Genomic DNA, 27,262 nt, shown 5'->3' with positions numbered 1-27,262 from the left:
AAACCAAAAATACGCTCCAAGAGCAAGTGAGGGGGTAGGAAGTGACGTCCCTTCAGATCCTTAAAACTGGATTCGGAACAACCTGGGGCCCTGTGCTTCCTCCCTGGCATTTATCTCCCCAGCTAGGACCAGCCTTCACTGCTTGAAGCTTACAAAGCAATCAGCTGCCCTCCTCTGCGCCTCACAGCTTTTCAGCTCAGCCATGGATGGGGATCGAGTCCTCCGGAAACCTCCCTTCTGTATGTGGAAACATCGATCGAAAATATTTCTCCCCCAGCCTCTGGCTCTAAGAATAGAGTCAGTTTAAAACTGGACAGTTTCAGTTTTGCCTTCTCTACCTTTATTACATTTTTGCGTTTGAGATACAAACCACTCTTATACCACACAAAATACATCCATTCTTGTGATTTTTTTAAAGTGCATTTCCCCTTGTGTACAAAAATATTTATTTTTTAAAACGCAGAAATTTCTTGACAAGGCACTTTTAGACATCGAATGAGGACGACGTTTCGGTTCTACATTCATAAAAGGGAAACTACGTCATCACAGCCGCATTCTTGGCGTCCTCGCAGATTCTAGGAACTGATAAACAAAACCATCAAAACGTTCACAGCTTTACAACTTGGGCTGTGATGTCTTACAACCTCAAGAAGGAAAGCTGCCGTTAGTTAACAGTTAACGACAGCTTATCCCTCCCAGTCCCAGAGGTGTCCCACTTCAGGAATTGAAGATAAGCTGCCAAATCGTCTTCGGACGATCCCATTACACGTGTAACTCCTTGTCCCCCATTTCAGTGATATCAGGAGAGACAGGAGACGGGACCCCCCAAGAGTCTTGACCCAGAGCCTTGAGGTCTACTCGGGCAAACCACATCCGGTAGAGGAATTGTAAAAGAGGAAACAAAGGGAAGACGACCAAGGTTTTCATTCACTGTCCTTTGAGAGAGAAGACCCAGAAAATGGGCCCATCTAAAAAGTGAGCGAACACACACTTTTTTGGTTTATAAACATATACAGATACAACCCATTTAACGTCCAGGTGACTACAAGTTATGCTTGTTTTTAAAAAGCAACTTATATGCAAAGATCAAAACCACAGCATTCTTTTAGCAGTTTGAAATTTACACCTTTAAAAAAACATATTGAAAGAGTAATGCTTTGCCACCATTAAAATTAAATCTTAAGAGATAAAATAAATTCTACCGTGACTCTAAAATTGTCAATTTCTGGAGAACTATGTAACTCCATTATTTCTCACCAGCTCCCCTACAAGAATACTTAAAAAAAAAACCCACTCAAATGTTCCATATCTTCCAAGAAACCTTAAAAGCTTATTTATTATATATCTTTATATGTTCAAGCCTATTTATTGCACCTAATTTGCAAATGCCCCCCAGGGCATTTGGGGGAATAAATATGAAACAAAAATGGAGCTGCTTCCCTATTCCTGGACAACGGCACCAGTGGCAGGAGGCTGGTCTTTCTGGGGCAATTTGGGAAGGACATTGGGATGGGGGGGCCGTTTGTCATCATAGCCAAGAGCTGTCTGAGGGTCCAACCTACAAGTCAGGCTGCAGTGAAGTCTCCAACTAAGAAAGCTGTCACTCTCTGTGGTGCGGGGAGCTATGAAATAAGGAGAGGTCCCATTGAAGCGGTTCCTGAGGTCATCTGTTGATATCCTGGGACAGAGCTGGGCCCAAAGGAGAAAAACTGATGGGTAAAGAGAAGACAGTATTCTTCAGATGCTGCCACGTCACTGAACGACAATGCCGACGGGGAAGCTGGGCAAGCAGATTCTTCAGTCATGAAGGGTCTTTGCAAGCAGGTGAGGGCTTTCTTGGGGTGGGGTTTGGGGGTGGGTAAGCAGCCCAGGTGCACTGGTGGGGGGCTGGCAACCAGTGCCCCCAGCAAAAAAGCTGGGGTGAGCTGGAGTGAAGAAGGGTAGCAGGGAGGGTGTATGGTGTTTTAAAAGAGACACTTATCACTGAATCACCATATTTCAAATTTTGACACGGAATGTCTTAAGATCACTATTACTGAAAAACCAACAGGAGTCACCCAAGGCTTTTCTCTTATGAACATAGAATGATCTGGTTACCTTCAGTCCAGTAACATGCAAATGACAGTGCACCTTACACCTTTTCGGGACTTCAGGAGGAGGGAGGGGCCTTCTTAAAAGAAAATAAATTCATGACCTGTATAAAATCAGTTTTGCTTCCATTCCACTTAGATTTCCACTATTAATAAACCAGATTTGTAACAATGAAAGTATTGGTTGTGTACCTGATGGGTAAGATATGCTCAGATAAAACACAGTTCTGCCCAATTTCAGGTAAAAATGTGATTTTCCCGTAAATGATATCATCATGTAATCCCCGAGTGCCATCCACCTGGGAGAGGCATAAAAAATAAAGCACTAGGTTGCAGACGAGTGACAGCCAATTTTAGGAACAAGAATTACATTGAACACCACTTAAGAGCATTTACAAAGTCAAAACACTTTTAAGTTCAAAAAAGGAAAAAAGAAAACCCACCACAAAACTCTAGGAGCCAAGACACTTCATACCTGCCCGACACTGATTTTTTAACTGATCTGGAAAATGCAAGTGAAACTGCTTGCTGAGTCCAGGAGCTGTGCCCCAAATCCAGGCAGCTGTGCATTTCTCCTCCTGCCTCCCTTAGGAAAACCTCACTTTAGTAAGACCGGGCAGAAGGAAAATGAGACGGTTGTTTGAGCTCCAAAAACAAAACAACATAGAAAAAACCCAACCTTTCTACAAATACACATGGAAAAATATTTTTTAAACACCCCCAAGTACAACCAATCTTGCCCAAGAAAAATCACAGTTCCAGGAGCCTCACAACAGTATGAACCAACAGACTTTTAATTCTTTAGTCCAATATGGTTGAGAACAATTAATCTCTGATATTTCAGAGTTGGCAAACACGGAAAATAAACTATGAGAACTTGGTGAGGTTTTTCTCCCCTAGCCCGACATACTCACACACCATAAATAAGAACACCCAAGTTCAAACTCCCAGGGTGCCTCGTAAAGTGTCCTGGATATTGAAAATCACAGTCAAGATAAAAGAAAACATCTTCTGGAGTCTTTGAGGATATACTGGGTCTGCAAATCAAAATGTCCTGCACACAGCGTCACAGACGACTCTCCAGGAAAGGCAATTCTAAATTCCTTTTGTGAAGAACGAGATGCCGCAAACCCGCGGAGCAAGTTAACACAAATCTTGTAATTGAGCCGTCTGGTGACTCAGAGTAGGAGTACTTAGAAAGCTCCCCAAAAAGCCAAGAGGAGAAGCCAGAAGTGTTCTCTTCGTGGCTGTCCCGCGTTGTCATGAGCCCGCAATCTGTAACACCACACAGGAGCCAGTTACGGTTGATAAGTGGCGTGTGTTTGTGCTGGAACATACACGTGGGGTCAGAAAGCGGAAATGCCTGTCTCAGTCCCAGGCTCATTTGCCATTACTATCTTTTCCTGAACATCAGATGAACTGTGGAAGCAAACGATGCAAAATAAAGCACAGAGATAAAGTGTGATGGACGTGTAGGTGTGGAACAGCAGCATGAGGCAGGAAGGGCCTGGCCGGGTGGAGAACACCTGAAGATGCACGGCGAGGATCCAGTGGGAGGTGGCTGGGGACGGAGTGACTTTGAGGTGACTGACTTTCCGCATCCGAGGGGAGAGGAGTGGCTCCTCCGGGCCGCCTGGCACGCTCCGGGTTGCCCTGTTAAGACATCATCCTCCAGCTTTGCCAGCACCGCCTGCAGGCCTGGTTCCTGTCCAGACCCTATCCCGCACATCCTGCTCAGCCCCTCGTGACAGCCACGGGTGCCAAACAGCCAGCACACCACATCCACTCTGAGTGTGAAACCGGTTCTGTGATCTAAACCTGGCTGGTTTTGCTGGTTTACGAAAAAAGTGAATAGGATCCTTTCTTTTCAAAAGCTGTGCCTAATGGCAGTTCAACTTTTCTCTTGGCTTCCATCTCCATCCCACGGCGACTGCTTTTAGGCTTGTCTGCACCCACTCAGCCAGGCTCTGTCATGTGCAGTCACTAATAGTAGGGCCCTAGCTTTTCGTATCCTAAATAACTAGGCCACTCTGGAAACAGACCATAGGAACACCGAGGGCTTCCGAACTGGTCAAAGGATATTCCAAAATCTGGACCATTCGGTAGCTCAGCTGTTCCCTGAGTGGATTTCAGTTCAGCCCGGATGATCCGATAGTTTTTGCCTTTGTTGCTGTCCCAGTATGTCTGTCCACTGCACTCATAGCACACGGCGAACTCCATTCTTTCATAGGACTGGATTTTCTCGGGTAAGCTAATGTCAAAGGAGAACGTGTCCCTGTCTGAACCGGCATAAGTGTCCTTCACATACTGGCAGGGAAAGTCTGTGAAGCTCTTCCAAGTGTCAAATGTCATCCTGATTTTCACCGTCTTCTCAAAGGCGAGGTTCTGCACCTTCACAGTGCCTGCGATGGCCCTGTCCTTCAGGACGCAGTTTTCAAGGCACACGTGGTCGGTCTGAAGCCGATTTCTAAAGTCTAAGTAATCGGCCGAGGGCTGTGAAAAATCCAGAACAAAGCTCTCGCTCTCTGCTGTCGTCAAATTCACGATGTTGTCTAGGAGTTCAGTGATGTTAAACGGAATATCTAACGGGTCATCGAATTCTGAGAACACTTTGACCATTGTCAGGGCCAGGCCCTGGGTGTCTGCGAAGGATACTCGCTTCTTCACCTTTTTCTCCTGGACGGCGGGGGCCACCATTCCACTGGCTTCATTCTTGCTGCTCAGCTGAATACAAGGCCTCAGAGGTTTGCTGGGCTTTGGGGAGATCTGGAAGGCGCACCTCTCTCTGCGCAAGGAAGGGGCCATGCAGCTGTATCTGCACTCGATGTCCACGGCCATCATTGGGTTAGATGAATAGGCTAGGACCCTGGCAGAGGGAGGAGAGAAAGAAACAGCAACGAGATCAGACAGACGGTGACAGACATCACTCCAACAGGGACTGGCACATCATGTCTTCCTTCCTCCCTCTCCACATGGTTACAGCTCAGGATTAAGTCGGGTGTGGTCCAGCATGACCTTGGTTTCAGGGACAATTAAGTGTGTAAAGTTAGGGGACAAAAGGTCCAACGTTCAATCAAACAAACAAACAAGGAAGCAGTGGTCTGACCACTAAGTTCATAGGTCTTTCTGTCGGGATTTCTTGGGGCCTTCGGAATGCTAATACACACGGGGCACAAAGAAAAGAGCACACTGTGTGCAGCATTTCCCAAACTTATCTGAGTAGGGAACCCTTTTTTGTGGAGTATCTTGCAGGCATGTGTTCTAAGGAACATACTTTGGTAAATACTGCTTTAACCCAATGAAAAGAAATTAATTCATCCCATAAATATTGATTGGTGTTTATTGTATGCTGGGCATTATGCCAGACACCGGGATTCAATGGTGAAGACAGACACAAACCTGCATTAAATTTACAATAGATTGTTATATTCCAGTGTATCTTTCTTTAAAAAACTCCCAGCAATTTAGTACTTTTAAACCTTTCATATGACTATTTGTCTTATCTACAGTGAAAACAGCCTATTTATGAATAAAAAGCAAAAACAATCATGTTAATGAGGTTAAATTGACTTCATAAAAACTATATTTTTTGTGTAAGTGAAAAAAATAATACCAAAAGTTTTAAAAACTGGGAAAACATTTTACACAAAGCATGACAGCAAAGAGTTACAACCTTAATATATAAAGAGTTCTTAAAAATCAATAACAAGGTCAAATATTCCAGAGAGAAATGAGCAAAGAGCATGAATAGAAAATTTATGAAAGAAATGTAAAAGTGGCCCACAAATATTGCAAAATGTCCAACCTTATAAGTAATTTAAGAAATTTGATTAGAAAATGTCTTTTTTTTTCCTACTGTTAGGAAAGAATTAAAAAATACAATAGAAATATTTCTATTAGTCTAAATTGACCCAACCTTTGTAAATGTTCTTAGCATTTTTGGTTCTAATGTCACATACACATATTTATCTGAAGGAAATAATTAAAAATCCATGAAAGTTAATTACTAAAATGTTCCATGCAACATTATGAGGGGAAGAGGGTGAGAAAATAACCTAAATGACCAGTAACAAGTGTCTGGTTAAGTCAGTTGTACCACATCCATGTGATAAAATGTTATATCATCACTAAAACCGTTATTTGGAAAAAGATTTAAATGGCATGGGAAAGACTTATAATATATGTTAATATAAAAAATAGAAAAGATAAAATTGTACATAGAGACCAAATTTGTGAGGAAAAAATATTATGTATAAGCACTCACACAAAAAGACTGAAGATTTATGCTTAAAACTCTCACAATATCCAGGTGATAGAATTTCAGGCAATTTCTCTGTTCCTACTTTGTCCCTTCTTATATTTTCAAAAATAATATCCCTTCTATAATCAGGGGAAAAATGAATCTAATAAAACACCTTAAACATTTTAAGATTTGCCAAAAATCCATCCAACGCTATTACTTCACTAAAGCCAAGCAATTTTTATCATTCTGATCACCACGGAAAATTTACATGCTGAGTTGACAGTTGCCATGGGCTAACTGAAGAAGTCAGTGATGAAACCAGGATCAGAACGTCTAATCTAAGAATCACAGAACACAGGATCTGGATTCGTTCCCAGCCACCTCTCCCCTCACTACGGCAATGGTGAAGGAACATGGTGGCGTGTTAGGGGCTGCCGGGTGATGGTGGTAGCCAAGGAGAAGAGAAAGGCAAAATGTTGCTCCTCTTCTTACAAGAGCCAGGATCACTGGTTCGGTCCATAAATAGCTCATTTTCAACTTCTGATTTCGATTAATCAAATATATAAAGAAAAATGAGATAGGATGAAGACATATTGGGTTTGATCCCATTTTTCAAAAGAAATAGACCACTCTCCTTGGATGCAAGAATCGCTTATTGATGACCAACTGGAGAAACACAAATTCAGAGACAAAACAATAACTTAAAGCTCGAAGGTAGTTATCTAAATATTCACTTTAAAGGGTATTTGTCTTACCGCTTTCTAACCAAGTTAAACGAGTGAAAATTTTAGGAACAAATTTGCTTTCTATTATCTGTTCTTATACCCACGCATTTGTTCTGGAAAGGAAAGTGGTAACTGAACTGGGTTAAGAAGGCTTTAAAGAGGGTCAATGGATTGACTAACGGATTCAATGTAAAAAAACCCTATACTTGCAAAGTATGTAAATTTTAGTATATAAGTATATAAATTTTAGTTTTATATAAATAAAAAGTATAAGTATAAATAAAAAGTATATAAATTTCAGTTTCCCCCTGGCCATTGCAAAACGTTGTTAGAATGTACTGGAATTACACCTTCAGCTCTAATTTTAACACAGGCGGCTGTTTTTGTTTTTGTTTTACTAAATACGGATTAAAAACCAAACAGCGGGCAAAGCCTTGCGCGCCAGCCCTGCCTCCTCCGCCCACCCTTGGCAACCTGGGTGTGAACCTAAGGAGGAGGGGTTCCTCCTGGGCTGCAGCTGCTTCCTCCTGGCCTGAGTCAGCACAAGCTTATCGGCAAGTTCTCCATGCACGTCCACCATGCCAACCCCATACGAGCTTTCCCGCACAACGTGAGCACAGCTTGTTAGAAAAAGGTTGGGAAACTCTGAAGACGTTGGGGAAACAGAATTCTAAAGCAAAGGGGTCAGTTCAAGAACATGCAGCAGAGGAAAGTCACTCTCAGATTCTAAGCCTGCGGGTTAAAAACACTTTGCTGAAGACCTCGGTAGAGCAACACTGTTTGGACCTATTGGTGTAAATTTCCCCTGAGATCTCTTTTATCCCCAAACTGTCAGAACAAGCGGAACTGGGCGGGAGGGGGGAGCGCTAGTCAGAGCCCACAGCCAATTCAACCATTCCACTGGCGCTTTCTAGAGCCCGATTGGTTCTGCAACATTCTTCCAGGGAAGGCAAAAGTAGGGTTAACTGCCTGGCGGCCCAAGGGTTCCTAGCAGGGTACTGCCCCAGGGCATTGCACAAGCAACCCCCCAGAATCCCATCGCTTTTCAGTGTCACAGTAACCAGAGGTGAGGACCTTAACCCCTGTGGCCTCAGTCTGGGGTACGATCTGACTTGTTGGCCACCTTGCCTATCCACAGGTAGATTTAGGCTTTTATTAACCAGATCATTCTCCAAGAATCGATGCACCAAAGTGCTGGTTGGGTGTAGGCGTTCCTGACCCTCAGCTCAAGACTTCTTGAGTGGACCGTGACAGGGATGACCGTCACTCAGTAGTCCTGGGAACGGAGACGTACAAGGTAACGGCTTCCTAAGTCCCTGGAAGGAAGGCACCTGGACAGGTGTTCCATCCTCAAATGGCATGAAAAGGATCAGTTCCAATACGGGATGCACCAGGCTGTACCTCAGGCCCCCTCCCCTGACTGGCTCTCCTGCCACTCAGCCCTTTTAGCTCCCAGGCCAGGGAAGATGAGTCACCAACGTTGGCCAGGGAGAAATCCAGAACAAGAAGATACGGACACACATTTGCACAAGGAGAGCATGCCACAGAAGCTGGACACAGTTCGTTGTAGGATGGGATCATGAGAGCATGAGTAGCTGTTACTCAGACCAGTCAAGAACTTTCCTTCCAAACAGGTGATGAAGAGACCGAGGTTGCCCCATGAGGGACAGGGCCATGGCTGAGGGCAGATTTCAGTGTTCCTGGCCAAAAGAGGGCAAACCCTAACACTCCATGAAAATTGGAGAGAAGGTGGAAAATTTTGCATAAATGCTTTCCCTGTTCCACTAGTGACAAATAACACACCTTCTCAAGACAGCTGGCCAGGGTTAGAGGTCATGGAGATTTTTCTTGTGAAAGCTATATAGATGGACTTATACAGAGAATAACCCCATGACCTTCAGAGTTTCGGGCGGCTGAGCTACTGGCTTTCTGGCTGTGCATTTTATAGGAAGTAAATATTTTTTTTGTATTGAGGCCAAGACATTCCCCCCTCCATTCCCTTATACGCTGATAAGAAAAGACAAGAAAAATCAGACACATTAAGAACCCACCAGGAATGCTGAAACTATGTTAGGTAAACATTCACAACCAGTTTACCAGGTTATAATTTTTTAAAGACATGGCCATCTACCCCTTTGGCATTTCTTTATTCCCTCCCAAAAGCTCCGGCTGACCCAGTACAAATAAAGGTGACTACCTTCCCTTTGTACTCAGACCATGGGGCCCTTATTCACAGCCTTAAAAGTCACTTGTACTCTTCTATCCTGTCACCATCATCCAAAGTATCCTCGAGATAAACCTCTGTGGATGAGGCAGCATATTATAGGAAAGAGGTAAGTTAAAACTGAACAGTCCCTGCCATCTAAAAAGGGCCACCATGAAACGCAGAGCGCTGATCTAGGAGTGCCTCCACCCAGCTGTGCCGCTTAGGGCAAGTCACTCAACCTCTCTGGGCTTGAGCTTTCTCCTCTGAGGTCCCTTCTAGCTCTAACATTCTGGTTGCTAATAATGCCTGATGTTCTCCTCTTCCCACTAACTTTTCCCTAGATATTTCAGCTCCTCTGTTGTGGAAAGTCTTCCAGCTGTCTTCACTTTAGTCTTGGCTCCTGGACAACCCTGCCAAATGAACCATTTCCTCTTCTCCTCTGCACCCCAGCTCAAAACCCTAACGCTATCTTCTCCTGGACCCTGGGTCTCCCAGGGAGGCCTGGCCACACAGACCACAGGCTCCAAAACCTTCCAGAAACTCTCCAAGTTCTCAAGTCTAGTCTTTCCTCAACTTTTTGGACAAACACCACCAGGACGGGCCCCGAATTTTCTAGTATGTCGTTCTGGGGCCCCCACCCGTTTTGCACCGAGTCCCTTCCACATCCCTTTCTCTGCTCCAAAGGGTGGCATGAACAGGACACCAGGGGCGGGGGCAGAGCGTCCAGGGTGGAAGATCCCACAGGTCACTCGGACCCTGCCCCCCTGGGCCCAATGGGGTCGGGCTGCACCCCGCCCCCAAGCACTCCTCAAGCCTCCTCGGCCTGCTCCCCGGTACCCACCTTTTGGGCCGCGGGGAAGCCCCCTCTCCAGCTTGCTCGCAGCATCGGAGAGTCCGGAGGGAGGTGGCAGGGGAGGCCGCCGCCACCGGACTACGTGAGCGTCGGTGTGTCCGGGAGGCAGGGCTTGGGCTCGGTTCCCGGAGATGTGACCAGCAGGGGGAGGAATACGACGGGGGGGAGGAGCCCAAGTTATCGCAGCAGGGCGGGGCGGCGGGGCCACTCCGGCCGGGACGGCGCCTCCCGAGCGTCCCCGCGCGGCCGCCTTGCCCCAGACGGTCCGGGACAGCCCCAGTCTGGGGACCAGGGGCCGGTGACGGGGGTGACCCCGTTCCGGAAGGCCGCGGCCGCCCTAGCACTCCATGGTCTCTCCGCCCCCGGCGGCCAGAGAGACTAACAAGTGTGTTTCCTTGCGTTTTACGGGGAAACCGAGACCCGGAGAGAGACGCAGCGACGTTTCCTTGTGCTCCAGACCCCACCGCCCAACTCCGAGACACCTTCCAGCAGCGTCGGGTCCCAGGCTGGAAACGCCTTGTGTCAGGTTGGAACACGGGGCAACAGGGAACAAGGGTATCGGGAGTCCCAGCCCCAGTCCCCCGGCCACCCCTAGCGGCCGGGACCCGCACCTCGGTGGAACACGTGGGTCTGGCCAGGCTCCATCCTACCTCTTGTCCCTGAATTGCCCTCTCCACGTGGAAGCGACAGCTTACTGGAGCCCGCCTAGAGTGTTCCACCCCCGGAGTGTAAGTGCAAGTTGCACGGTGAAAGTGTAGGTGATATTAACCAGAGGGACTCCACTGCGCGCCCCTCGCCGCCGTTTCCCGGCCCTACACGCGGACTCCAGGGCTTGGGAAGGGACGTACCTGGTACAACTCATAAGCCCCGAGGTGCAGAGGCGCCAAGCCCGCGGCAGCATCCGCACGGGGCTGGCGGGGGCCGGGGCTCAGGTCCGCGCCCTGCGCGGGCAGCCGCATCCGTTCATGCCCCAAAGCAGCCCGCTCGCCTCCTCCCTGCGGCCCATCACCCGAGACTCGGGCTCCCCGCCGCCGCGCTTCTCCCTTTAACTTGCCGGCCACCTCTCCCGACTCGGGATGCCATCCCAGGCCCCTTTTCACGTGAACGCCCCCCGCAACCAATGGGCGCGCCCGCGACGCGAGCCGTCGACCAATACCGGTGGAGTCGCGGCCCCCAGCGCAGCGCTCCGCCACGTGATCGGCTGCGCGCCCAGAGTGATAGGGCTGGCGTCCAGGGGCTGGGAAGCGGTCGGCGGGTCACTGTTTCATCAGGAGCCCAGGGACGGGCGCCAGGGGGCAGAGCCACTTTCCTCCCGAAGAGCATCCCGTTGCAGCAAGAGGGCTGGACGCAGGCAGCTTGCAAAGTTCCCTCTTCCTGGGCAAAGTCCTAGCCAGGCAACGCCTTGCTACACGCGCAGACGTGGTTGCGGTGGCATTCACACCGTCCCGCCCGCCCCACCTTGGTCTTACACTTTAGCCACGGCGTTCACAGACGACTATTAGTTCCCCCATCATATGCGAGCCTGGAGGAGCCCGAGAGAATACCAAGTGTGTTTCCCTCCGTTTTAGGTGGAGTCCCCGAGATTGGTATCCTCAGCTCCTATTGGAGGGTCGAAAAGAAATAACTACTTTACGCTTTCTTTGTGCCTGTCATGGTCCAGGTGTTACTGTGAAAGGAATACAGTAAAACCCTTTTCATAAAATTGTTATTGGGGCAAAGGTCCAATATCCAGATGAGGGTTTCTCAAGTAGGTATATTTTAGAGGAAATTTCCTGACTTGAATCTGTTAGTAACTACTTACACCTGCAGGGCCGCCAGGATCTCTATGATACACCTTGAGGCCTGTAGAGAATGATGAGCTTAGAAGAAACTGGAAGCCCCTCCTCTCGTAAGAGATCAATTTAGGTATACGTATATATAGTCATACGTTTAGTCTCCTTTGTGTTCAGCCCTGAGCTAGCCACATGAGAATCCCAGATTTTTAGTTTCAATGAGTTTTATAAATTGATATACTGTTGCCAGCTTTTTCAAGTGCCAAGTACAGACATTAAAATAAACAAACCCTACCATCTTCTGCTACCATCCTTTTATTAAAATAAAAGTACTCTTCACAGCAATAACATCAAAATGAAGGAAGGATATAATCTCAGAGTAAAGGCCAGTCCTTCACATTGGATATATTTAGCATTATGAAAATTTATTGTGTTGAATATGGCATTTGGAAATTTCTGCTTTAAGGGATCTAAGAGCTTCTCATTTTACTAGGAATGTGAGACTAAAACACTGGTTGGTTACAGTAATTCAGTGCAGGCCTTCAACTCTATAGAGAGCTTCCCCAGACACAGCCTCCCTGTGTGAAGGGCCATCATTAGTCCTCTTTTTCACTGGGCATGTCTGATAAAGGACCACCTGTGAAATCAGCTATTGGTAGGTGGTTGGCAAAGAAAGTTTCTATGCAGTATTCCCTTTGCCAACTCTACGCCCCTTTAATGAGCTGATGAGTAGGTTGAAGACTTATTAAGCCAAGTATTGGCTACATTTCTCAGGTGTGGTGAGGATCCTAGAGGGGTGGGCAAAGATAAAGAGCCAACATTGCAAAATGCAAGCAGGGAAAGGGCGATCTGAACCAAACTGGGAAGGAGTTGGGACAAGTAAACACAACTTTATAGCATTAGGGTTTGGAAGCATCTTCCTTACATGGATCTAGGAAACCATGGGTAATCATTTCCCCTGTGGTTTAGATGACTATTTCAGACCAGGAGGGTGGGGCTAAACTCGGTGGTGGCACACCACAGGCTTGGTAGGCAGGAAGGCAGCATGTACAAGTTTGAAGAGAGCACAGTCTCCTTTGCAATCAGAATAGAGCTGGGATGCAAGCTCTGGAGGACTGTTCCAGCAGAATTCATAGCAGTCCCAGAGCCCCAGAATCTGGGAGCTGGACTGGCCCTTGAACATGCTCTTGCCTCACTCTCCAGCAGGTGAGGGAAAGTAAGCAGAAAGTGGCAAAGTTAAAATGGAAAATTTCATCCCTGTAGTTAATGCATACCAAGTTCCTTTTATAATATCTGGCATTGAATTTTAGCCTTAATTTCATTTAATAAGCCAACTTTCCTCCCCAAAATAAGCCTAAAAGATGGGCAGTGGCTAAGCATATAGCTAATTATCATTTTTCCATAAACTGTTCTTTTTCGTGGCTCTTAACTACCGCATTTCTGCTGGAAATGGAAAAACGAGTGAAATATCATCTTGCTCTGGAGAAGCTCTTAGGCTAATAAATAGTGATGTGGGATAAATGTATGGAAGGTCAATGTCTGTGTTTGGGGAGCTAAGAGGAAGACTGTGCATGTGTGGCAGTGGGGGTGTTGGGGGGCGGGGGGAATGAGGAAGGTCAGAGAAGGCTCCTGAAGAAGTGAGCATTGAGCAGGGTCCTGAAGAGAGAGTTAGGGTTTAAGGGCAATGGGAGAGAGCATGGCAGGAATTGAAGGCGCAGAGTGCTATATGTCTCCCCAAAGAATTTCCACTCTGCTGATTAGAAATTAAGTCCTTTTTCTGGCTTAAATATTAGACAGTGTTTCTTTATGCATGTATTAACGTCAGCTTTTTGCTCATCCAGAAAGTTTTAAAAAGTATTGTTAATGTCTTATCTCCTTCTCAACTTTACATTTCAAAAACAGTCCAAACCTAGGTCCTATCTTCATCCAAGATTTTGGAAAAGAGATCTTTTTTTTTCCTCCTAAGAGTTGTAACATTGCTTCTCCTTGAATAAAAAGTATTGCAAAGTGATTCTAAATAAAAATAACCAGCATCAAGAGGTGGAACTAAAGAAGAGAACATTCTTTTGCCTGATCAGAATAGAAAGGGGGAAAGACCGTTTGCAAACCGCTCAAGTCCATTTATATTTAGACGTGTGGAGTTGAAGGCACCTGTCAGATCTGCTGATGTGTGCTGGATGCATTGTGTTACCTGGGGCCCTCTGTCCCTCTCTCAGATTTGACTGAAAGTGACTTGCTAGGTGATGTTTTTATGAGACAGGCAGAGGCATACTGGCAGAGGGATTCTGTAAGCCTCTGTCGAGGGAGGATGTGTCCTTAACACGGGAGAAGATCTTGATTCGTTTACTTGTCAAAGCTCCTGGCACCCATTAGGGCGTTCTCACTACTGAGGGCTTTTGAGTTCCTGAATAAGGTTGATGGTGGAATCATTCTTTTAAAAGCCTTATAAACAGAGCAGCTTTTATTCCACAGCTCGTACTTTGTGCCATGCTTTTTGTGAACCTGATATAATATCTTTAATTTGTATGGTTGATTATTTTTTATGATTATAAAACTAATATGAGAACACCGTAGGCATTGTGTAAAGCACAGAAAAATATGAAGATGAAAATAGAATCAGCACCACCCAGCAATCACTACCAACACAATTCACTGTCTTTTCTTTCAGTATTTATTCTATACATAAAATTGTATTATCAGGATCATCATATACATACAGTTTAATATCTTGATTTTTTTACTCAGGACTGCTTCTCATTTTGAGTGTATTAGTAGGATTATAACTTTTCTGACATGCTTTTTAATGGCTGCATAATATTCTTTCATATAGAGAGACCATATTTTAACTATATTCTAATTGTGGGACACAGATTTTTTTCCAAATGTTCTCTTTGTAAATACACTTTGGTAAGCATCTTTATGTTTAAATCTTTGCCCACATCCCTGATTCTTTCCTGTAACCATCTTTCCCACAGAGTACAGACATTTTTAGACTCAATTTATATTGCCAAATTGCTTTTAGAAAGATCAGTATTGACTTTTCATCCCCAGTACTAGAGAAAATTAGGAGTTAAATAATCCTAATAAGGTGTTGGTTTGTGGACTTTGGGCAAATTATACCTCATCTTGCAAAAAATAAAAAAAACATATAAGTTTTACTAATGAATCGTATACTCTGTGCCTGAGTGAAAATAGCGACCTACCTCATCTTTTGCCTTTGCTTTGCATCTCAAAATATGCAGCCAATTTGGGGTCATGAATGGGGACTTCATAACCCGTATTATTGACTTAAATGATATTAAGTGGTGGCTAGTCAGAGAGAAGGAGGAGAGGTTGGCAAGTAGGGAGTACCCCTTTGCCACAGGCTTAAAAGGAATTAGGCAAAACCCAGTATGTATTTCTATTCTTTGCTCATTCGCCCTCTGTTCATGGCTGGTGTGGTCATTAATTATATTTAAACATGTAACAATATACATATGATGCAATGTATAGCATCCAGAATTTCATGGCAGGTGGCATGCATTTTTATGAGGAGAACAATGTGTCAGGCTGCCTTTAGGATTGTGACAAACCACTTGGCTGTCGCGTGCCTTGTGCCTTAGGTCGGGGCTGTTTCTGTTGCGTGCCTCTGGAATCAGAGGCCTCAGATACTGCAAGCACTGCAGGGTTTGGTGTCAGCAATTGTGTTTCAGGTCCATCCTGATATTTACAAAACTGCCTGGTTCCTACTCTTAGAAACAGGCAATGATATAATTTATATCTAGAAAACAGTTGAGGAATGAGGACTGACTTAAGAAATGAGGGAAAAACTAAGGATTTATATGCAATGATTTTTAAATATACATCCCCAAGTTTTCCAGCAACCCTTTAATTTTCTATCATTCCTCTTTTTCTTTGAAATTTAGAGTCAGAAGCTGAATTGACTTCATGGTTTTCCTTAGAACCATTTGATAGCCTCTAGAGAGCTACGACTTAAAGACTGCATTCTTCCTTCTCGAAACTTACGGTAACGATTTCTCCATACAGAGCCACAGGCTGTTTGGGAGCTAGAAATCGAGCCCTTAAAGCTAGGAAGTCACCACATGTCGAGAATATTCCTTCTCTGCTCCTGGCCTTGCTCATGTTCCCAAGGAGACACAAATCTCGGAGAGCAGTGGGAGATCCATGGTCTAATGTCGATATTTCACTTAGTGCATCATAAAATGTGGAAGACAATGGTGCGTTTGTTAGGAAGGCTACTCAAGTTTGTTTTAAAATTACACTTCACCGAAAACAACAACCTGATAACTAACTATTAGGATGAGTAGTCTTACTTGGTAAGTAGCCAGGACTATAAAATATACAAAGCCAAACTTTGATGTTGTTTCCATGTAAGCCTTGGAAATTGATATAACCATATATAAAACTTTAGCAAAGATATTTGGCATCATTTCTATTTTCTTCAGTTAATTCTTTGGTGCTCTTCAAATGCAAAGCCTCCTTAAATGGAGGGTATGTTGTCGCCTATTTTTTTCAAGGCTCATTGATCCAAAAAATTAGTTACTTATCCTTTCTTCCCTGACTGTCGCTCTGGTTCTTTTTCATTCCTTCTTTCCTTCTCTTTTGGTATTGCTCCTTAGTTTATAAAATGTAGAAACTTCTCTCTCCTGAGATTAGTAAATAAACATTTCTCTTTCTTATGAATCAGCATTATCCGTCAATTTTCAGGGACAATCCAAAGTCATAGGTTACGAGAAGAAGAGACATATTAAAAATCTACGAAGAGTTTCTGGTTTAACTTCCTGCGAAAACTTTTGGGAAGACACTTAAAAAGATGAAGACTCACGTCGCCCTCGTGCCCTAGAGATAATGAAAGGCAGTGGTTACGAGCTCGGTCATCTGATGGTCCTGGATTTGAATACTTCTCTGCCGCAATGAGCTGTGGACCTTGGAAAAATTACTTCCCAACTTTGTACGTCTCTTTCCTTATCTGTAAAATGGGAATACTAATGCCTGCCTAGTAGGGTTACTCCGAAGATTTTCTGCAACACTTTATGTGTAACCAGGATGACGTGCTCTACAAAACCCAAGTACAGCAGAAGTCACATTTGTTGATTATTCTTAATAAGATAAAATCTGAATCTGAACCCTTCGCTTGCCAAGGCCGGCAAGAAAGCTTAGTATCTGTTGGCTTCTGCAGCCCCTCACAATTGGGAACAGGCCCTTTGTTCTTAGACTCTGTGGTCCCTGACCTTGGTGCTGCTCCTTCGGCAGCCCATCCTGGGTGGAGGTTAGGTCCTCACCGCCCACCGCAGCTGCTGCTCAAGGCGGGCTGTGGTGATGCCCCTCAGCAGGCCTGGTGGGAAGCTCACGTACCCCCACATCTCAGCCCCTTCCACTTGAGGAGGGTATCAATTTCTCTCACCTGTAGAAACTTCAGATCCCACAGGTCACAGGCTCTGGGATTTACCCCCTCTCCGGGGTGATCTTTCTACAAACCCATAGAAGCATGAGGCACTATCATCTCTCACTCTTGGAGAGTTCTGGACCTTTTCTGGAAGGACCCAGAATTCCCAAACAAAGGCTTGTATGAGGGCAATTTCTTCAGATGCTCTCAAACACGGAAGGAGCTGTTAGCACTTCGTTAGGACTAAAGGAGCCAAGACTTTAGGGAAAAAAGATGTGCCTTTCTCTCTGGTGTAAGGTGTTGGGGTCTATGAGAATAAAGCATAAATTTAAATAAGCTGACATATTTATAAACTATCAAGCACACGGTAAATATTCCAAGGGCATCATTAGTTTGCTGAATACCCCCTCATTTGAGGGTAGGTGAACAGAGACACCTACTAAGATATAGCTTATTAAAAAAGGGAAAGGGCTATTTCCAAAGACTCTGAAAAGGAGCAGACCTCTGAAACAGATTTACTAGAGGAAACAAAAGAAAAATTCAAGATATCTTTGATTACAAGAAGACATGGTATCTATGAATTACAGGAAACCACACACAGAAAAGACTCAGATGAAAAGTTATCAAGATTATTTTTTAAAGAAAATTTTATTTAGAAATATGTGCATTTATCCTACATAGTTCATTACTTTCTTAGGTAGTTCTGCCATATAATAATTTATTTTTTTGAGGAAGGTTAGCCCTGAGCTAACATCCACCGCCAATCCTCCTCTTTTTGCTGAGGAAGACTGGCCCTGAGCTAACATCCATGCCCATCTTCCTCTACTTTATATGTGGGATGCCTACCACAGCATGGCATCCCAAGGGCTGCCATGTCCGCACCCAGGATCGGAACTGGCAAACCCCAGGCCGCCGAAGCGGAATATGTGCACTTAACTACTGTGCCACCAGGCCGGCCCCCCATATAATAATTTTTTTAGTAAATTCTTAGTAAAGTATAGCATGCATTTTGAAAAGTGAACAAATTTTAAGTGTGTAGATTAATAAATTGTTGTAATATCTATCCAGTAGCACCATGGAAGCCCAGTTTTATTCCCAATCTCGGTCACTCTTCCCCACATAGATAAGAATTATATTGATTTCTAACACCATAGCAAGATGGTTCCTTATGAAACTAAACACAATTTTACCATACAATCCAGCAATCATGCTCATTGGTATTTACCCAAAGGAGTTGAAAACTTATGTCCACATGAAAACGTGCACATGATGTTTATAGCAGCTTTATTCATAATTGCCAAAACTTGGAATCAACCAAGGTGTCCTTTTTTTTTTTTGAGGAAGATTAGCGCTGAGCTAACTACTGTCAATCCTCCTCTTTTTGCTGAGGAAGGCTGGCCCTGAGTTAACATCCATGCCCATCTTCTTCTGCTTTATACATAGGACACCTACCACAGCATGGCTTTTGCCAAGTGGTGCCATGTCCGCACCCGGGATCAGAACCAATGAACCCTGGGCCGCCGAGAAGCAGAAGGTGCGAAGTTAACCACTGTGCGACCGGACCAGCCCCAAGGTGTCCTTCAGTAGGTGAATGGATAAATGAACTGCAGTACGTCCAGACAATGGAATATTATTCAGCACTAAAAAGAAATGAGCCATCTAACCATGAAAAGACATGGTGGAAACTCAAATGCATATTACTAAGTGAAAGAAGCCAATTTGGAAAGGTTACATACTATATGAGTCCAACTAGTTCTAGAAAAGGCAAAACTATGGAGACAGTAAAAAGGTCCGTGGTTGCCAGGGTTGGATCAGGGTGAGATGAAAAGACAGAGCACAGAGAATTTTTAGAGCAGTGAAAATACCGTATGGTGTTATAATGATGGAGACGTGTCATTATACATTTGTCTAAGCCCATAGAATGTTCAACACTAAGAGCGAACCCTAAGGGAAACACCCTATTGACTTTCGATGATTATCATGTGTCAGTGTAGGTTCATCCTTGGTAACAAAGGTACCATTCTGGTGAATGATGTTGGTAATAGGGGAGGCTATGCATGTGTGGGGGCAAGAGGTATATGGGAGATCTCTGTATCTTCCTCTCAATTTTGCTATAAACCTAAAACTCCCCTAAAAAAATAAGATCTTAAAAAAAGTTAGTGAGATTAGATATGAAGAAAGATGAGATAAGAATGGATGGCAAAAAACAGAATCAGAGGATTAAACTCCATCATGGAGGTGGAAGTAAGCAAAATTGACAGTATAGAAAATAGAATTAGTGGCTTGGAGGTTAATCTTGAGGGGATGTATAGGAAAAATATTGAGTTAGAAATGGTAAGAGAAAGGGAAGAGTTACTGAAACAAGAGATAGATACTGAGAAAAAGAAAGGGAATCCAATTTAAGAATTATAATACTACTAATGAAAAATACCAGAACAATAGAAACAGACGTGATAAAAACTTTATTAGAGAAAACATTTCTAAGCTGGAAAGAGTCCAAAGTATATAGATTGAACGGACTCGCATATTTCAGATGGAATCAATTAAAAAATCCTACACCTAGACAACAATTTTGAATTATAAGGACAAAAGATAGTCCTACAAATATCCAGGTAGGAAATAGCCACCCTTCAAAAAACAAGTTATTGAAGAACAAATGCCAGATTGACTTCTGACCTCTTCATAGTACTAACTGTCAGAAAACCAGGGAGAAGCATCTGAAAGAATTTTATACTCAGTCAACTTGACTTCCACGTGTAGTTGACCTCTCTTCCTAACACTTCCTGATTTTCTTACCAAATTTCCCCCACATCACAAAGTATAGCAATGAGACTGAGGACTGCCCCAAAAAAGTAGTTATAGTTTATCCACCATGCTAAGTTAGTTCCTTGATGAGGTTCTAATGTTACATCTAAAAGTCTATTTTGTGCTCTCATTTTGCTTTTTTCTCCAACGATCTGCTCATCTGGCAGCAGTAGTGTTGTTTGCTGCTGAGAAAAGAGGTCTCGCCCCCAGTGACATCTTTAACCTCACCTCTCCCACTTCAAGGGTGGTCCTATTGTCTTCCTTGCCAGTGGGAATTTACATTTTGTGGGCGTAGTGTTTGCTCAGGTGGAAGAGCTCATCCCAAGTCTTTGCTCCTTAATTTCATTCCAAATGCCAAGACTTTAGTTTATAAATCATATCGGAAAATATAGACTACTAGAGTTAAAAGGACTTTGTGTCTTCTTGTCTAGCATCCTCTGTCTACAGGCGAGGAAACAGGGACGAAGAAAGATGCCATCACTTATTTCAAGTCACAGATTCAGATACTGCTTGAGTTGAGACTAACTAGGCTCCTGTTTTTCTGTATCCACAACCAGCCAGACTGATGGGCGAGATCTGTTGACCGGCTCACTCGAGCCAGTCTTCACAGTGAGGAAGAGGCTCATGAAGGCCACAGCCCAAAGCCCATGGAATGGCCAAATGCAAAGCGAATGCCCACTAATCAAAAGGCCAGTGAATTTCCCACAGGAAGTGGAGACAGACCTTCCACATGGAACCTTGAAGCAACTGAAAACCAAGGTGTTTCAACTGAAAACCAAGTATGAGAAGAGTCTGAGGACGTAGGTGATGGGCCTCCAGCCAGTTCTTCAGAGTTCTCCAAAGTTTTAACTTTTAAGGGCTCTAGTAACAAGAACATTTTCCTTCTAAACAAGCAGACTTGGCTCATGATACCTGACATTCCAACACTGACCAAATTCAGATCACAGCCTGTGATTCAAGACCACAACCTGCTTTGGCAGATTCCATAGCTTTTCTACTTGGTACTTGGGTGGGTCAGGAACTCAATAAGATGCAAAAGAGAGAAGCCTCACTCAACCAGTTTAATTAAACAAACAAAAAGAAGCAAGAAATTGGTCTATATAACCAAATACCAGGAAGGCTGGGAGTAGGCGGTTGGTCCTAGGATTAACTTCTCACGTGGTGGGGAATGTGGCTGCTCGGGTCTGTGGGCCAACACCAACCCCACTTAGAGTAAGGGGAGGAAAGACGGCATCTCTCACCTGACATCAGTATACGAAATTCCCAGGGGGGACACTAAGGGACTAATAACTGTGGCCAGGGAGGTGGCTCATCCTGGTTCCACGCTCGCCTGTCTGTTGAGGAGCACATTCTGTCATCAGTTAAAGGGAGTGGGCAGGAAATGAGTCCAGAGCAGGTGTAAACAATAGCCATTGTTTCTGTTGTCATCTGTAGCAGGTTTCAGACAGTGCGTAGATGATGGCGATAGCATGCTCTCTTCCTGTTGTTACTGCCATCTTGTATTTCCAAGAAAGGAGGAGAGCAATTAACAATTACCCTCCTCTGCCTTTCCTTCTCCACCATCACCAGCCCCACTTCTGGAAGGTGTAGGACACTATCTCCTGGTCAGGAAGGATGGCTGAAGAGCACAAGTACTTAGCACCCTGCACCAAGGACCTAGGAGTCCACTGTGCTTTGTGGAGGATCTCTGTTCTCTACCATGCTCTACTCTCTCTCAGAGCCCCTTCCGGGGGTCTTGGTGGTGCTCTCTCCCCTCCTCTGGACATGATCGTCACCAGCAGGGAGGGCAAGAGAGTAGGTCCACTTGGTACCAAGCAAGAAACAGACAGAGCAGGAGGAGACACCCAGGCTGGAGTCTCCGAGATGACGCCCTTGTGCTCCATCAGGCGGGCGGTGTCAGTAACCCAGGTCACCCTTGGCTCTGTCATTATCCAGCTGGCTGGTGCAACTTGAGCGAAGCCAAAGCTGTCACCTCCAAAGGAGAAGGCCCTCTCGTCAGCTCCTCGACTTCATTTCTGTTTTTTATACTCCACAGGCCCAGTCTAAACAGTAAGGCTTGCATTTATTGAGCATTCACTCAGTACCAGGCGCTTTACACAGTTTATACCAATATCCTGAAAGGTAGGTATTTCTATTAACTGCCTTTTAGAGGTAAGAAAATCAGGGCTCAGAGAAGTTAAGTAACTCGCCTAAGATCATACAGCAGCAAATGCCAAGTTTTGATTCAAAATCAAATCGTCTGACCCCAAAGTCCAGGCTATTTCCACCACACCAGGCTGCCTCTCAGAGCAACCAGATGAAAAAGGCTGATGGTCCCAGCTCAGGGACTTCTTGTCTTGCTTCCCCAATCTTCTCAGTTGAATTTTAGGGTCTTACCTGGGGCCCTAGCAGAATAAATTTTGGATTTTGCAGAAATATCCCCTAATTCCATTTGACGGCTGGGACAGGCACCTCACTCACAGGTGGGCCATCAGGAAAGGATGGTTGGGGTGCTCATGGCTGTGGCTCCGGCTGGAGGAGGAGAGGTTTGCAGCCTCCCTGGATGGCTGTGGCAGAGGGGCCAGAAGGAAATCTGGGGACATGGTGTAGGGCTGGAGAAAAGAGCAGAAGATGGGGACACACGTGGGGAGGCGGGCTTCTGAGGCTTGTGCAGGGTTCAAGGGAAAGGCTGCTCAGTGAATAAACAGACGCCAAATCCCTCTGTTTGCAGGAGGAAGCCAGACATGGAAAACAGCCCTCCTACCCTAAACAATTCTCAAGTACACCCCACATCCTGAGACAGCATAGAAGACCAAATAAACAGAACAGCCTGCTACACATGCAGTGAAGGTAGAAAAGCTCATGGTAAACCTGGGGGAATTCATTCATTCAAACCTGCTCTGTGGAAGTTGTTTTGGAAGAGTGACTACCTGGGGGCCAGGGTGGCGGGAAATCTGCTGGCTTCTCTGGCTTTGTCACAACCTGGGGGCACAGAGCTGCGGTGTGCAAAAGAGGAGTCGCACTTGGGTCTGTGGTTTGTGGTAGGGAGAGGAGGCTCCTGGGTGACTGCCCCCGTCCTCTCATCTCTGGGCCCCAGCCAGAGCTGGCACTTGTCACACAATGTGTGAAGCAAGTGACTCTTGAAAGACATCAGGAGAGGGGCAGTGACTAGGGGAGGGGACCGTTGGCCAGTGGGTCCTCGTGGACAGGAATTTTATGTTCCTCTGATTGTTGTGCTTTGAGGACTCCTGGGATCTCAAAATCGACAGTTTTCTCAAGGGAGTCATAGCAGCCTCAAAGACATCCTGCTAAAACAAAAATTAACTCTAATTCGAATTCACTCAATTTAAAACACGAGTATGCGCCATCTGGCATTTTTATGAATAAGAGGGAATGTTGCAGAAACAAGTGATGAAAATTTCAAGGTTCCAAAAAATATTGGGAAGTCAAGAGTTTAGGGTTATAAGGATTCTGGAAAACCCTCTACTGGGATAAGTGTTTCTAGTGCATCACTGCCGGCTATGGAACGTGACGTAGAAGCACTTCCAGACCCGACACTCATGCCCCCTGCTGACGGGGAAGCCCACCTCACCTCTCCCAGGGGAGGCAGCACATGGACTGTGACCTCCCTCTTTATAAAAGTGCTCAGGGGACCGAGATTTCCCAAGAAACTCTTTATTTCCCAAACTCTTAAAGGTATTTAATTAATTTAATTTTTTATTTTTTTAAAAATGGAGCCAGACTCTATTACAGATGGTGACGTCACATTTAAGTATCTGCATTTTTTTTAAAGATTGGCCTTGAGATAAAATCTGTTGTCAATCTTTCTCTTTTTTTTTTGTCCCCAAAGCCCCCCAGTACATAGTTGTATATTCTAGTTGTAGGTCCCTCTGGTTGTGCCATGAAGGATGCCACCTCAGCATGGCCTGATGAGCAGTGCCATGTCCGCACCCAGGATCCAAGCCAGCGAAACCCTGGGCCACCGAAGCAGAGTGCAGGAACTTAACCACTCGGCTACCGGGCCGGCCCCTAATTTAATTTTAATTTCAAATGTATTTAATACCTGTTTGCTTAAATCAGACCTTTTGCTTAAGGGGCGGCCAAAATTGGACAGAGGAAAAACCTGGAAAATCATTCTATATTTAGAGAAACGTGGGAGAAAAGAAATGATAAAGAAACAAGGAGAAAACAACAAAGAAGCTATATGCTGTTGCTCTGCAAAGCACCTTGGGTGAAATGGCGGTCTCCAGAGAAGTTTGTCACTAAAAGCTTTCTGGGATCAAATAAACCTGGAGACTGACAAACCATAATCCCACTCGGAGATGCCCGGTGCTTGAGAGCATCCTGAAGGCTTGGACGGATGCTGCGGTGAGGAAACCTGGCTGTTTATCTAATCCAGCATTTCCCAGACTAACCCAAAAGCTCATGCTGCCTGCACAGCTGCACTTTACCGTATGGAAAGAGTAAAGGAGGGAAAAAAAATGAACATAGATGAGCCGGACTGAAATTTTAGAAAGGAAATTCTAACAGAACTGGGACATGTATTATGCATGATTTAATTCTGTGTAATGTTAGCTGTCCATAGAGAGCGAGGACAGAAATAGTTCCAACAGATATGAGCCAAACACCTTTTCCTAGAACAGGACAATTAGAAGGATGCCTTCTTCTATCCGAGCACAGAACCAAGGCACAATGGAAGAAATAGAACCAAATGGAAGCGATTATAATAATCAGCCAGTTCAAGGCTTACTGATGGAATGAGGGTACACCAAAACAGCCCTCCTTGGACCACACAGACACACAAAGACTAGACCCAACCGCTTCCCTGATACCAGCGCTGGTGCTAGAAATAAACCCACAGACATTAGCATTTTGTGCAGGAGAAGGCCAAGTCAAGATGGAGGCAGAGAGTGGGGCGATGCAGTCACCAGTTAAGGAATGCCTAGAGCCATCAGAAGCTGGAAGAGGCGAGAAGGATCCTCCCCCGGGGCCTTGAGAGGGAGCCTGCCCCTGCTCACATCTTGATTTTGGACTTCCGGCCTCAGAATGGTGAGAGAATACATTTCTATTGTTTAAGCCCTCCAAAAACAATAGTAATAATAATAGAGGAGGTTTTATCTTTGTAAAATCAAAATTCACTCATTCATTCATTTAACACAACTGATGGATTGCCTCTAAGTGCCAGTGAGGGCTGAGGGTGCAGAGTGAGCAGGCTGGGGTCCCCACTGCGTCCGTGCTCATCATTGGCCAGAGGAGAGATGGGAAGAAAGAGCTACAGGGCACTGTGCTGGGCTCCTTCATAGTGTGATGGCCAGAGCCGCTGGACTGAACCCAGACTGCGATGGCCCCAGGGTAGCTTATCCGTTTTGATCCCTACAGCGATTAAACACTGCTATCTCAGTCACCGAGGCAAACCAACAGATGGCGGTTTAATTGTTTATAACACCAAACGTTAACTACAGGGCTTGGCAGTCTCTCTCTCATCCTGAAGGTTCTGGAAGCAGGTATCAGACAGCACTCTGGAAAAAGGTAAAACGTGGACACTCAGAATTCAGCTCAGGCGCGCCCTGCTTTATAACTTCTGTCAAACTGCAACATGGAGACTGTGTCAGAGGAGCACTGGACAGAATGATGAAGGGCTTTCAATTGCTTCTTAAATAAATGGTAAAAGAGGAAGCTACTCACAGAAGCCGTCTCTGGAGATGCAGTGTTTCTATCAAGCTACAAGTGTCGGCCAAAAATGTGTTTGGGAAATTTGGTCTCCTTCCCAAAGGGAATGTGTAGTCTCCTTGCTCCCAGCCACATTTGAATGTTGCCTGCCTTGTCGCCTGGGCAGCTTCCCCTGGATACCAGCACTATCCATTTTAATATAGCACTAATTGCAGTGATGGGCAGGGCACTTATGTCTACTAATCAGGTCAACACCACTTGGCCTAATCTTCTAAAATGGACTACAAGCCATTACTAAGCCGTGGAAGTCTCCAACTGTGCATGCAGCTGTAGAGACACCTGCAAACAGGAGGCAGCAGCCAGCAGAGAGTTGGCAAAGGCACCTTGCGGTCCAGCTGTCACCAGCATTCCCGAAGAGCCGTTTCAAAGGTCGCCATTTGCATCCAGCTGCCTCTCAGAGGTGCTGCTATTTACACATTGCGGGAGCTGGACAGCCAGCCCACTTCAGAAGGACCCAGGCTGAAGCTTCCACTCTAGGTTTAGGAAGTATGTGCTGACAAATTCTGTGCACAGAGCCCTGGCAGGCTTCCCGGCCCTCCGAGTGCGGAACCTTCAGCTCCCAATGCAATTGTCCTTCCCCTGCAGCCTCTTTATTCTCCTCCTGGACTCAGCTGAAATGTCACATACCCAGAGAGGTCCCTGACCCGCCTCTACCCCAGCGAACTTCCATCCTTCCTGTTGGTTTCCTTCGCAGTTATCACCATCTGTAATCATTTCTATTTCTGTTTCTTTTCTTGTTTGCAGTCTGCCCTCCCCAGCTGGAAAGCAAGCCCTAGGACGGGGAAAAAAAAAAGTCCTCTCATGTCACCTCTGTATTTCCCACAGCACAGACTGGCCATGTTGATTGAATAAAAAAATGATGTGACAATGGTATCAGAGACAATTTTGAATGAAATAGAAAAAGGAAGACTACCGGCCAGTTTTGACCATAGACACTCATTTATTTTTGCTCTCTCTTAGCAGTCAAACAACTGACAACTTCTGGATCTAAGTGGACCAGAATGTTGAGGCAGTCTCCTGAGAAGGCATCCATCAGGTTCTTGAGTGTTGACCCGAGCCAGAGGGACTCATGCATTCCAGGTGGTGCCTTCCACCTTGTCATCCTGAACCAGGTGTCCACAGAGACCAAGAGTAAGGGATGGATATACAAACACATAATAGCTGACAGGAGCGTCTCCAGAATCAAGAGGAGCCCAGAGCTGAGAGCAGTCTGCCTGCAAGGCAAGCAGGCAATTCTGTGATAGTTGCCTGGAAGGGCCGGAGAGTCAGGGAGAGTTTAAGGGCTGAATGCCACACTGTTTTAAAGATTACTAGGGGCCGGCCCGGTGGCATAGTGATTAAGTTTGCATGCTGTGCTTTGGTGGCCCAGGGTTGGTTTGTGGGTTTAGATCCTGGCCAAGGACCTACACATTACTCATCAAGCCATGCTGTGGTAGTGTCCCACATACAAAATAGAGGAAGACTGGCACAGGT

General features: G+C 45.3%; 1 protein-coding gene and 1 long non-coding RNA gene across 3 annotated transcripts; one reads left to right on the top strand and one right to left on the bottom strand.

Moving 5' to 3' along the window:
* Positions 1 to 317: 317 nt before the first annotated feature.
* Positions 318 to 11,333, bottom strand: PPP1R3B (protein phosphatase 1 regulatory subunit 3B). Of its 2 annotated transcripts, none has more exons than XM_008515935.2 (2): positions 10,966 to 11,333; positions 318 to 4,956 (listed from the first exon to the last, which is right to left on the bottom strand). In XM_008515935.2, exons 1-2 carry the CDS (start codon positions 11,016 to 11,018, stop codon positions 4,074 to 4,076), a joined length of 936 nt encoding a protein of 311 aa, XP_008514157.2. In that variant the 5' UTR covers positions 11,019 to 11,333; the 3' UTR covers positions 318 to 4,073. The 2 variants fall into 2 exon arrangements, with proteins under 2 accessions (XP_008514157.2, XP_008514158.1); XM_008515936.2 differs by lacking the exon at positions 10,966 to 11,333 and adding an exon at positions 10,106 to 10,617.
* On the top strand, positions 10,512 to 26,662 carry LOC103548249 (uncharacterized). Its single transcript, XR_544207.2, has 4 exons — positions 10,512 to 10,643; positions 22,116 to 22,201; positions 22,791 to 22,909; positions 26,534 to 26,662. It is a non-coding gene; the product is annotated as an uncharacterized lncRNA (long non-coding RNA).
* Positions 26,663 to 27,262: the final 600 nt, after the last annotated feature.

Source organism: Equus przewalskii, chromosome 28 (genome assembly GCF_037783145.1).
Source record: "Equus przewalskii isolate Varuska chromosome 28, EquPr2, whole genome shotgun sequence".
NCBI classification, from domain to species: Eukaryota; Metazoa; Chordata; class Mammalia; order Perissodactyla; family Equidae; genus Equus; species Equus przewalskii.
Note: the sequence above shows the minus strand (reverse complement) of the source record. Positions and strands in the feature narration are given on the sequence as shown.

What these genes read in the sequence shown, in the direction of transcription:
- PPP1R3B (XM_008515935.2), bottom strand. Translation starts at nt 11,018, where the DNA reads ATGCTGCCGCGGGCTTGGCGCCTCTGCACCTCGGGGCTTATGAGTTGT. An exon ending in GGGCTTATGAGTTGTACCAG is followed by an intron (nt 4,957 to 10,965) that starts GTACGTCCCTTC and finishes TCCCTCTGCCAG; the next exon opens with GGTCCTAGCCTATTCATCTA.